General features: G+C 42.3%; 1 protein-coding gene across 2 annotated transcripts in view; it reads left to right on the top strand.

The window, feature by feature from the left end:
* The window catches only part of LOC110508701 (cadherin-18-like), an 80,748-nt gene that overhangs the window by 55,335 nt on the left and 12,292 nt on the right, over window positions 1-13,121 (top strand). For both annotated transcript variants that reach the window (XM_021589429.3, XM_090225291.1), the window contains exons 5-8: window positions 4,752-4,919; window positions 5,391-5,578; window positions 6,101-6,354; window positions 7,049-7,185. In XM_021589429.3, the coding sequence (XP_021445104.3) occupies window positions 4,752-4,919; window positions 5,391-5,578; window positions 6,101-6,354; window positions 7,049-7,185 (747 nt within the window). The remainder of the gene's footprint in view (window positions 1-4,751; window positions 4,920-5,390; window positions 5,579-6,100; window positions 6,355-7,048; window positions 7,186-13,121) is intronic.

Genomic DNA, 13,121 nt, shown 5'->3' with positions numbered 1-13,121 from the left:
AGTATAAATAATTTCAAATTCCTTCTATTAAGCAAAGCAGGCCGCACCATTTTACTGTTTTGAAAATGTATGGATTGCCAGGGGCACACTCTAACACTCAGACATCATTTACAAAATATGTTTTTGTGTTTAGTCAGTCTCCCACCAGATCAGAGGCAGAAGGGATGACCATGTGTTGTCTTGATGCGTGAATTAGACCATTTTTCTGTCGTGGTAAGCATTGAAAATGTAATGAGTACTTTTGGGTGTCAGGTAAAATGTATGGAGTAAAAAGTATATTATTTTCTTTAAGAATGTAGTGAAGTAAAAATAAATGTCAAAAATATAAATAGTCAAATAAATTACAGATACCCCAAAAAATGACTTTAGTAGTACTTTACACCACTGGTAGACAGTAAGGAGGACAGCAACTTTCCCGTTTGCCTTTTAAGTAGGATAGGTTTTTTGTTTGTTTTCACGCAGTCAGGGGATACCGTCCATTCCACGTACTGAAAGGCTGATACGTGTGTACATTTTAAAGTGAGCAGGGATTATACAACTTTTAACTTTTGATCAATTGAAGGAATTGCCAGCTGTTCTTTTGGATTTGATTGATATTTACATTTTCACTGTCAGTCTTCTCTAATAATATGTAGTTCAGGGAAAATGAGGGAAAATGACTGGGGAATCCCAAGGTCAATTGGAAAGCAAACAGCACAACAACATGGCCCTAACAGCCTTTTATCCCTTGTCACAGTGGCACTACATTATTCCTAGTGATGGGGGGGGGGGAATAAGCACATTTACATGTCGTAATAATATTTATTATGATATATCGTATCATATCGTTTTGACAATATCGCAATATTATTTTTGCGCTAGTACCTGCACCAAAACTTATTTTTCCTTCATAGCTTGTTCTCCAACTTATTTTTAAAAGGGAGCCAGGACTCCCGGGTGGCGCAGTGGTCTAGCTGTGCCACCAGAGACTCTGGGTTCGCGCCGAGGCTCTGTTGCAGCTGGTCGTGACCAGGAGGTCCGTGGGGAGACACACAATTGGCCTAGCATCGTCCGGGTTAGGGAGGGTTTGGCTGGTAGGGATGTCCTTGTCTCATTGCGCACTAGCGACTCCTGTGGCGGACCGGGCGCAGTGCACGCTAACCAGGTCGCCAGGTGCACAGTGTTATCTCCAACACATTGGTGCAGCTGGCTTCTGGGTTGGATGCACGCTGTGTTAAGAAGCAGTGCGGCTTGGTTGGGTTGTGTTTCGGAGGACGCATGGCATTCGACCTTTGTCTCTCCCGAGCCCGTACAGGAGTTTTAGCGATGAGACAAGATAATAACTACTAACAATTGGATACCACGAAAAGGGGGTAACATTCAACAACAAAAAATAGGGAGCCAGTTTGTTTTCAGCACTTTTATTTCCGTGACTGATCAAAATGAATTTTCTCATGGCCCTCTCTTGTCCCTCTACAGCAGACATATGGTGAGTGATATGTTTGGACCATGGAATCGCATATAAACTCACAGTATTGTATTACAATACAATATCTCAAATTCTGAGAATCGCAATACATATTGTATTGGCACCGAATCGTTGATCATATCATATCATATCATGAGGTCCCTGGCAATTCCCAGCACTAATTGTTCCCATATAATGAGAATGGAAGCTGAACAAATTGGTTCTATGGTAATGCCTTACCCTGGACAGAATGAGAATGAAGAGAGACCGGAGTATAATCCATTTGCTGAATTCTGTTATTTGGTCGGGCTAAATTCAGTGTATTCATGTTCAGACAATTTTTTTTCTTCTTCCACTGGCTGAATACTGAGAGGCTTTTAAGCATTATTGTGGTTTTGGTGTGTTGACAGCTGAACTTACTTGTCCAGGCAGGTGGTTTGTGGCCACAATGTGTTTGGTGCAATCTCTATGACATTCTCTGGGGCGGAACACTTCTCTGTATTCATTTGTTCTGGCAGGTTGAGCTATCTGTTAGCATGTTTTTCTTTCTCTCACTTTCTCACCATTCATTCATTCATGCATTCATTTGTTCATTCATTCATTCATTAAAGAACAGCAAGTCATTTGTTGAGAATTCAGCGACAGAGTGTTTTTGTTTCTGAAAGGAAAACAACCCTGTGAATTGTTGCCCATAAGATAAACCATAGCATTGGCAAGGTTTTCTAAAAAACGTTTTTATTTGTTTTGTTACAATATACAGTAATTTAACTGTAGCCTTGGGAGGCTGTATTTCAGTGCCTTCATGGTTGTATAAGTATACTGATAAAAAGCATGAGCTGGCGCACACCCCAAAAACGCTGGTCGAGGTGCTGACTAACAACGAGTAAACTGTATGCTATAGAAATAAATTATAGTGTGCGACTCTCTTTTACAAGCTCCCAGTAATTTATTGGGTAAACCACCAACATGGGCTTCTGAGTGGCGCACCGGTCTAAGGCTCTACATCTCAGTGCTAGAGGCATCACAACAGACCCTGGTTTGTTTCCAGACTGTATCACAACCAGCCGTGATTGGTAGTCCAATAGGGCGGCGCACAATTGGCCCCGCATGGTTAGGGTTTGGCTGAGGCAGGCCGTCATTGTAAATAAGAATTTGTTCTTAACTGACTTGCCTAGTTAAATAAAAAAAGACCAAGGTTAGCCTACAAGTACATACTTATAGACAAACGTTTCAGCATCACTGTGGCTTCTTCAGGGTAATGTCATGAATGCTTGAACCAGGTTATGTAGACAAACAGTGCAATTAGTGCACCCAGTGACAATAATGAGGGGTGTGTCGTTGTTACATTTTTTTTCATTCTCATCACCATAGCAAGACAATAGTTTACAGCTTGTTGAATATATTAGGCTGTTGTTATCATACTGCTACATTGTTTTCATTTCATCTTTGTAACATGTGATCTTTTGATTGAAGGGTAATGCATAATAGGCATCATCAACAATTATCATGCATTACGGTTGAACCAAAAGATTGCATGTAACAAAGATGACATGGAAACAATGAAATATGTAATGTGTATATTAAATTAAATCATCGGTATGTAAATAATAATGTAAGTTGATGCTATTACTATGTACAATATCTAATTATGTTGCAATATGATAATAGCCTAATATATTCAACATTCTGTAAATGTTGTCTTTTATCAGTTATGTTGTTTTCATTCACATCACCCTAATGACTATGACACACCCCTCACTATTGTCTACATAACCTGGTTCAAGCATTCATGACATTACCCCTGAAGAAGGTACAGTGATGCTGAAACGTTGGTGGTTCACCCAATAAATGACTGGGAGCTTGTCGATAAGTATGTACTTGTAGGCTAACCTTGGTCTTTTGAAGTGTGGATACATAGGGTAAAAAGCAGACTGATGTAACCGCTACAAAATGTGAAGGACAATCAAATAAGTTATAAGGACTCATTCATACATTGGAGTGAAGCCATTTCACGCAGGTGCTCTAAAATGTTATCTCCTTTCTGTTCTGAGTAAACGTATCCTGCTCTTTGTTTGTCCATTGAATGTCACTGTACTCGTTGACAAGACATACTGTACTAATTATCCTGATAAACATATAGGGCACAGAACCAACATTACATTGGTTAATCCACACATTCATTGATTCAATGTTGGGATGGGTTGACTCGTATTTTCAATTAAGGTTATCATATCTCAAAAAGCTTGGGAAATAACCTTCTTTGAGACGAGTCGTCTTACTGTAATCCATGTGATCCCAATAACTGACAAATGCCTGAGTGTTCCAGAATAACTAGTTAACCCCCACAGTGTGACACCACCCGCAGTTAACTATGGCATGTCAGACCCTGTGTTCTTCCGTTTAGTGGTGGTTGTTCCAGCCAATGTTCCACCGAGGACACCTTGCTTCAGTACTGAGTGAGCTATGTCCTGGCTGTTGTCCCCTTGGCCTTCCTCTTGTTCAGGTGCACAATGTACAGCATGGTCAATCTGTTCTGTCTTCCTTCTAGCCCTTGTTCAGTCTTCAGGGTAAGATTAGGGCAGATGGGATTCTCCTTGGTAACGCTGTGAAGCGAGTAATGCAGCATAGCAGTGCCTCTGGCCAGAGCACGGTGTTTAGGTGCGGGTCTAGCTGAAGGGAGAGGAGGTAGGAGAGGAGGGGGTGGCAAGCTGATAGTTCAGAGAGGGGTAAGCCAAGCTTGCTTATGTGTTAGCATATCAAATGAGGTAATGAACCAGCACAGGGGTGAAGCATGGGAATGGAGACATTAGGGGTTTTTGACGAACATTGTATTAAAGCTGGTTGTAATTATGGCTGAATTTAGAAACCCTTTAAGACTGATTTATTAATGTGAAGTGATACTCAATTTGAAGAAATCAATGTTCCTTCTCCTGTACAACAAGTCAGACTTTCTTTTCCTGCCTTCAACCTGAATGAAAGTGACCGGCATCTTATCCATCCAAGATTGGAATTGGAATAATGCTGTTGAGGAAGAAAATCTCTGATTGTCCACAGCTGCTAGACCCTGGCTGTGACCCCACTATCCAAGAGGTGTCTCAGGGAGAGATGGGATCTGCAAAAAACGAATTTACAATTCATACATGCGTATTCATACATGTATGAAACAGGACAAATATAATAAGCACCCACCAAATTATTATTATTGTTATTATCATCAATACATACAGTATCTACTCTAACAGACAATGTTTATTTATGGTTATTTGTGTGATATAATGAGCATTCTTGTCTTATCATTACCCAGGTGTCATCAGGACAGCCCTATCCAACATGGACAGAGAGGCCAGGGAACGGTACTCTGTGGTGGTCCAAGCCAAAGACATGGCCGGATCGGTGGGTGGGTTGTCAGGCTCCACCACCATCAATGTCACACTGACAGACGTCAATGACAATCCTCCTAAATTCCCCCAGAGTATGTAGACAGACGTCTTACTGTTTGTTTTTCTACCTCACTGTTTGTCCTTACAGATGGATTCTCTGCTGTAATAAAAAACAATATTTATATAGCGCTATATCGAACGCTATATAGGAGTTTAAAACACAAAGATGCTTGTACTGTGAGTAATGTAAGTAGAATCATATAATCAGGGATTCTGTTGATGTGTAATGCACAGCCAAATGTTACTTCTAAAGTTGTAGCCTATAATAGATGTTTTGCTAATGTGGGTGTGGCTATAAGTGATACAAACATGATGTAGTGTGTTGATGATCTTTGAATTGCAAGCAGGCAGGAAATGTGATTAATTAACCAATTTATTCACATTTACAGCTAGCTGGTATGCATAAACAGTAGGCTAATTATTCCTCCATCTACTCATAAATGCTTTATCATACATGCTAAGATAATAACTTCTTCCTTATTCATGTGCTCCTCCCATTAAAGAAAACTACCAGCTGTACGTTCCAGAGTCTGCTCAGATTGGAAAAGCTGTGGGAAAAATTAAAGCCAATGATGAAGATTTGGGCGTTAATGCAGAGATGAGGTACAGCATAACCAATGCAGAGGGGAAGGCCATGTTCTCCATCACTACAGACGCTGACCAAAAGGAAGGCATCATATCACTAAGACTGGTACAGTACAGTGCAGTGCTGATGCTCCCCTTCATTCCATCACAACAACAACACCTGTGCTTATGGTTCATGTAATAGTCCCTTTTTTTAAAGATGGATATCAAATCAGTTTAAAAATATATTTGTCACATGCGCTGAATACAACGGGTGTAGACCTTACTGTGAAATGCTTACTTACAGCCCTTAACCAACAATGCAGTTAAGAAAATAGAGCTAAGAAAATATTTACTAAATTAAAAGTAAAAAAAAAAAAAAAAGTAACACAATAAAATAACAATAACGAGGCGATATACAGGGAGTACCGGTACTGAGTCAATGTGTACAGGTTAGTTAAGGATGTCCTGGGAAATCAGATAATATGGTAATTACATAATTGCCTGATAAATATGCCAGGAGGTAACCAAATGTTAAATACTATTAGTAAGTACCCATTGTTACCACGTACCTTCTCAAATACTAGCAGAAAGGGGACAAAAAAAGCACTACTTTGAAAAGAGGATTGCTTTCCGGTTTCCTCCGCAGCCTTTGAACTATGAGAAGAGGAAAGTCCACACGCTTCACATAGAAGGAGTGAACACACACCGGGACCCACGCTTCTCCCACCTGGGCGCCTTCAAAGACACCACCACCCTCCGGATCATCATTGGAGACGTGGATGAGCCGCCTGTCTTTTCCATAGACTATTACATCATGGATGTATACGAGAACTCCCCCGTGGGAACAGAGGTCGGCACTGTGACGGCTCAGGACCCTGACAGTACCAAAAGCCCTGTAAGGTAAATTACATGCATGTGGCTGACATTTTGTGGGCATTTAAAACACCATCACAAGAATCCAAGTGTAATGAACACGAGGGGAGACAGAGAGCTGGTTTCAAACGCAGGGCGCAGCAGGTGTTAATTGCAAAGGACCACAGGAGGAGGCAGAAGGTCATACACAGAGGGTCCAAAAGGGCAACAGTACAGGCAGGGAAAAGGCTAGTAACGTAGTCCGGGAGATGAGGCAATAGGTAGATAACAGGAAATCCAATAAGGAATAGGCGTCATTAGTGAGGAAGGCAAAAACGATCATACACGGGAGGCGTAAATCACGGGAAAAACAGCACCCCCGAAAGATGTGTGTCACAAAACAAACAATACCTCACAGTGATGGGGTGCAAAGAACTGAACTAAATAGTGTGTGATAATGACATACAGGTGTGTGATCTGGTGATTGGGATCTGGAGAGTGAGCTGCGTTCAGAGGATCTAGGTGTTTGAGAGTGTGAGCTGGAAAGTGAGCTGCGTTCAGGGGATCTAGGTGGATGAGGGTGTGAGTTGGAAGCAGACGTTACACAAAGCTTCTACCTATGCATGTTGAAAGTCAGATATGTTTTGAACGAGAGATACAACAGCATCATCTGATTTTGAATTCAATTAAATTCAAATAACTTAATTCATTCTATTTTAATTGTTCCCTCTGCTACATTTAGGTATTTTATAGACCACAGTGAAGAGGAGCAGGTGTATTTCACCATTGGTTTGAATAACGGGGTGATCAAAACCACCCGGAGTCTGGACAGAGAGGATGTGGCCTGGCACAACATCACTGTGATGGCATCAGAGGTTGGTAAGTACCATAATACACAGAGGATCATCTTCCCTTATTTCTCTTTCAAATAACATTACTTTATCATGGCTTTCAAAATGGAGGATAAATATGCTCATGACCCTGCTTGAATGCATTAATGATGTCACTTTAATAATATGTATCAGTATTAAACACATGGCTCACCAAAATGAACAGCCAGCAGTGGCTTCTGGGATTGATGCCGGGGCTGCGTGTAACATCATAGTGTGATGCTGAAGGTGGTCGGGTCAATCATTTTTTCTTTTCCCTCTCTTTTTCCACTGATGCTTATCTAAGCAATTACCCTTTACTTTACCCTTTTCCGCACAATACTGTTCAGCTAATGGACTGAACTAGCCACTGATAAATGTCAGCTGACACTGTGCTGATGATGTTAAGTCACCATAATTAATGGGAAAACCAGTCCGCACCTTTCTGTAGACTGGTGTATGTTAATGAGGGATTCATGACTTACATAAACATTATACATATAGTGCATAGTGTACAGTGCCTTCATAGTGTACAGTGCCCTCAAAAAAATATTCATACCTATTGACTTATTCCACATTTTGTGGTGTTACAGCCTGAATTCAAACTGGATTAAATAGATTTTCTCTCACCCATCTATACACAATACCTCATAATGATTAAGTGAAAACATGGTTATAGAAATGTTTGCAAATTTATTAAAAATGAAGTACAGAAATATCAAATGTACTTTCTGGGGTAAGTCTATAAGAGCTTTGCACACCTGGATTGTACAAAAAAAATCTTCAATCTCTGTCAAGTTGGTTGTTGATCATTGCTAGACAGGGATTTTCAAGTCTTGCCATAGATTTTCAAGCCGATATAAGTCAAAACCGTGTGTTTTAGGTTATATTACTCCTGGTGGAGGGCAGGCGCATGCACGCTGACTCGTGTCGCCGGTTGTATGGCGTTTCCTTCGACACATTGGTGTGGCTGGCTTCCAGGTTGTGTTTCGCCTCTCCCGAGTCCGTACGGGAGCAACGATGGGACAACTACCAATTGAATATCACGAAATTGGGGAGAAAGGGGGGGGGGGGAGAAGAGTACACAAAAATAATTTGAAAATAATTGTTCTACAGCTGCACCATTGAGAGCACCTTGACCAGTTGCATCACCGCCTGGCATGGCAAGTGCTCGGCATCCGACCGTAAGGTGCTATAGAGGGGAGTGCGTGTGGCCAACTTTCCTGCCATCTAGGACCTATGTACTAGGCGGTGTCAGAGGAAGGCCCAAGAAATTGTCAAGGACTCCAGTCACCCAAGTCATAGACTGTTTTCTCTGCTACCGCATGGCAAGCGGTACCAGAGCGCCAAATCTAGGTCCAAGAGGCTCCTTAAAACCTCTTTGGGCTAGACCTGCCGCTAGCGACCCACTTCGAGAACATCCGGTGAAATTGCAGAGTGAGAAATTCAAAATACAAAATGTGTAATATTGAACAGTCATGAATATTCAAGTGTCATACATCATTTAAAAGCATTCAAAAGCTTAACTTCTTGTTAATCCAGCCGCTTTGTCGCTTTACGGCGAAAGCATACCATGCGATTATCTGAGGACAGCGCCCGCGTACAAAAGCATTAAAAACATTTTCCAAACCAGCAGAGGCTTCACAAAAGTCAGAAATAGCGATAAAATAAATCACTTAACTTTGAAGATCTTCATCTGTTTGCAATCCCAAGGGTCCAAGCTATAAAACAAATGGTAGTTTTGTTCGATAAAGTCCTTTATAACCCAAAAAAAGTTATTTAGTTGGCGTGCTTGATTCAGTAATCCACCTGTTCCACTCGTTCAAAATGCATACAAAGGAATCCCAAAAGTTACCAATAAACTTTGTCCAAACAAGTCAAACAACATTTCTAATCAATCCTCTTTTACCCTAATATGTAAATAAATTATACAATTTAAGACGGAGAATAGTGTGTTCAATATCGGATATAAATAACGAAGTGCGAGCCCTCATGCACGCGCACCACAGGCAAAATGAGAGCCACCTTGAGAAACTACAAATTCTAGCTAATTTAAAAAAAAACAAGCATTTTCCCCTTTTACCCCCTTTTCTCCCCAATTTCGTCGTGTCCAATTGTTAGTAGTTACTATCTTGTCTCATCACTACAACTCCTGTACGGGCTCGGGAGAGACGAAGGTCGAAAGCCATGCGTCCTCCGAAACACAACCCAACCAAGCCGCATTGCTTCTTAACACAGCGTGCATCCAACCTGGAAGCCAGCCGCACCAATGTGCACCAATGAAACACTGTGCACCTGGCGATCTGGTTAGCGCGCACTGCGCCTGGACGGCCACAGGAGTCACTAGTGTGCAATGGGTCAAGGATATCCCTACCAGCCAAACCCTCCCTAACCTGGACGACACTAGGCCAATTGTGCGCCTAGTTCTGGGCTCGAACCCAGAGTCTCTGGTGGCACAGCTAGCACTGCGATGCAGTGCCCTAGACCACTGCCCCACCCGGGAGGCTCGTGAAACCCTTTCTAAAGACCGTTGAGTGGAAGCCATGGGAACTGCAATCTGGCAGGATTTCCTTTGATTTTCCCATAGACAGGCATTTCAATGGGTGGTCACCTCAACAACAAAAAAATTCTGGATGGATTCTCCTCAGGTTTTTGCCTGCCACATCAGTTCTGTTATACTCACAGACATTATTTTAACAGTTTTAGAATTAGAGTGTTTTCTATCCAATACTTCCAATTATGCATATCCTAGCTTCTGGGCCTGAGTAACAGGCAGTTTACTTTGGGCATGTCAGTCATCCGAACTTCCGAATACTGCCCCCTATCCCTGACAGCTTCTACCCCCAAGCCATAAGACTGCTGAACAATTAATAAAATGGCCACACAGACTGTTTGCATTGAACCCCCCCCCCCCCCACCCCCTTTGTTTTTACACTGCTGCTACTCACTGTTTATTATCAATGCGTAGTCACTTTACCCCTATCAAACATGTACAAATTACCTCGACTAACCTGTACCCCGCACATTGACTCAGTACCGGTACCCCGCACATTGACTCAGTACCGGTACCCCGCACATTGACTCAGTACCGGTACCCCCTGTATATAGCCTCCACATTGACTCAGTACCGGTACCCCCTGTATATAGCCTCCACATTGACTCAGTACCAGTACCCCCTGTATATAGCCTCCACATTGACTCAGTACCAGTACCCCCTGTATATAGCCTCCACATTGACTCAGTACCGGTACCCCCTGTATATAGACTCCACATTGACTCAGTACCGGTAGCCCCTGTATATGGCCTCCACATTGACTCAGTACCGGTACCCCTGTATATAGCCTCCACATTGACTCAGTACCGGTACCCCCTGTATATAGCCTCCACATTGACTCAGTACCGGTACCCCCTGTATATAGCCTCCACATTGACTCAGTACCGGTACCCCCTGTATATAGCCTCCACATTGACTCAGTACCGGTACCCCCTGTATATAGCCTCCACATTGACTCAGTACCGGTACACCCTGTATATAGCCTCCACATTGACTCAGTACCAGTACCCCCTGTATATAGCCTCCACATTGACTCAGTACCGGTACCCCCTGTATATAGCCTCCACATTGACTCAGGACCGGTACCCCCTGTATATAGCCTCCACATTGACTCAGTACCGGTACCCCCTGTATATAGACTCCACATTGACTCAGTACCGGTACCCCCTGTATATAGCCTCCACATTGACTCAGTACTGGTACCCCTGTATATAGACTCCACATTGACTCAGTACCGGTACCCCTGTATATAGCCTCCACATTGACTCAGTACCGGTACCCCCTGTATATAGACTCCACATTGACTCAGTACCGGTACCCCCTGTATATAGCCTCCACATTGACTCAGTACCGGTACCCCCTGTATATAGCCTCCACATTGACTCAGTACCGGTACCCCCTGTATATAGACTCCACATTGACTCAGTACCGGTACCCCCTGTATATAGACTCCACATTGACTCAGTACCGGTACCCCCTGTATATAGACTCCACATTGACTCAGTACCGGTACCCCCTGTATATAGACTCCACATTGACTCAGTACCGGTACCCCCTGTATATAGACTCCACATTGACTCAGTACCGGTACCCCTGTATATAGACTCCACATTGACTCAGTACCGGTACCCCCTGTATATAGACTCCACATTGACTCTGTACCGGTACCCCCTGTATATAGCCTCGTTATTGTTATGTTATTGTGTTCCTTTATTTATTTTTACTTTAGTTAATTTAGTTCATATTTTCTTAACTGTATTTTCTTAAAGGCTTAAGGGCTTGTAAGTAAGCATTTCACTGTAACGTCTACACCTTTTGAATTCGGCACAAATAACATTTGATTTGATCCTCAAGGAACCCTTAAGTCTGTGTGGTAGTGGATCAGATGTGTATATGTAATCCACAAGTGACAGAATGTGAAGTGGCAGCTGCCGGTTCTTATCCAATGATGAAAGGGAGTATAGTATAGTTAAGTGACCGGGTCACCTTTCAAGTGTCGCCAGGTAACATGGCGAACCTCAGGACACAGACAAACACGAGATATACCAATGGATGGAGGCTCAGTGGGAATGGAACCTTAATTGATGGAGAGATACTCTGACAAAAGAGGGATGAACATCACATGCGCTAAAATTGCCTGACATGAACACTGGACAGAAATATTTACAGTTGAAGTCGGAAGTTTACATACACTTCGGTTGGAGTCATTAAAACTCATTTTTCAACCACTCCACAAATGTCTTGTTAACAAACCATAGTTTTGGCAAGTCGGTAAGGACATCTACTTTGTGCATGACACAAGTATTTTTTCCAACAATTATTTACAGACAGATTATTTCACTTATAATTCACTGTATCACAATTCCAGTGGGTCCAAAGTTTACATACGCTAAGTTGACTGTGCCTTTAAACAGCTTAGAAAATTCCAGAAAATGATGTCATGGCTTTAAAGCTTCTGATAGGCTAATTGACATATTTTGAGTCAATTGGAGGTGTACCTGTGGATGTATTTCAAGGCCTACCTTCAACCTCAGTGCTTCTTTGCATGACATCATGGGAAAGTCAAAATAATTCAGCCAAGACCTCAGAAAAAGTCTGGCTCATCCTTTGGAGCAATTTCAAAACGCCTAAAGGTACCACATTCATCTGTACAAACAATAGTACGAAAGTATAAACACCATGGGACCACGCAGCTGTCATACTGCTCAGGAAGGAGACGTGTTCCGTCTCCTAGAGATAAACAAGTTTTGTTGTGAAAAGTGCAAATCAATCCCAGAACACCAGCATAGGACCTTGTGAAGATGCTGGAGTAAACCGGTAAAAAAATATCTATATCCACAGTAAAACAAGTCCTATATTGACATAACCTGAAAGGCCGCTCAGCAAGGAAGAAGCCACTGCTCCAAAACCGCCATTAAAAAGCCAGACTACGGTTTGCAATTGCAAGTAGCTTGTGGACAAAGATTGTACTTTTTAGAGAAATGTCCTCTGGTCTAATGAAACAAAAATAGAACTGTTTGGCCATATGTTTGGAGGAAAAAGGGGGAGGATTGCAAGCCGAAGAACACCATCCCAACCGTGAAGCACGGGGGTGGCAGCATCATGTTGTGAGGGTGCTTTGCTGCAGGAGGGACTGGTGCACTTCACAAAATCATAAGGTAGGAAAATTATGTGGATATATTGAAGCAACATCTCAAGACATCAGTCAGGATGTTAAAGCTTGCTCACAAATGGGTCTTCCAAATGGACAATGACCCAAGCATATTTCCAAAGTTGCTGCAAAATGGCTTAAGTACAACAAAGTCAAGGTATTGGAGTGGCCATCACAAAGCTATGACCTCAATCCTATAGAAAATGTGTGGGAAGAACACATTTTGTGTGAGAGCAAGGAG

The sequence above is a fragment of the Oncorhynchus mykiss genome, chromosome 28, assembly GCF_057628025.1.
Source record: "Oncorhynchus mykiss isolate SJ-2025 chromosome 28, ASM5762802v1, whole genome shotgun sequence".
Classification (NCBI taxonomy): domain Eukaryota; kingdom Metazoa; phylum Chordata; class Actinopteri; order Salmoniformes; family Salmonidae; genus Oncorhynchus; species Oncorhynchus mykiss.
The sequence above is the reverse complement of the archived record's forward strand: the minus strand, read 5'-3'. Positions and strand labels throughout refer to the sequence as shown.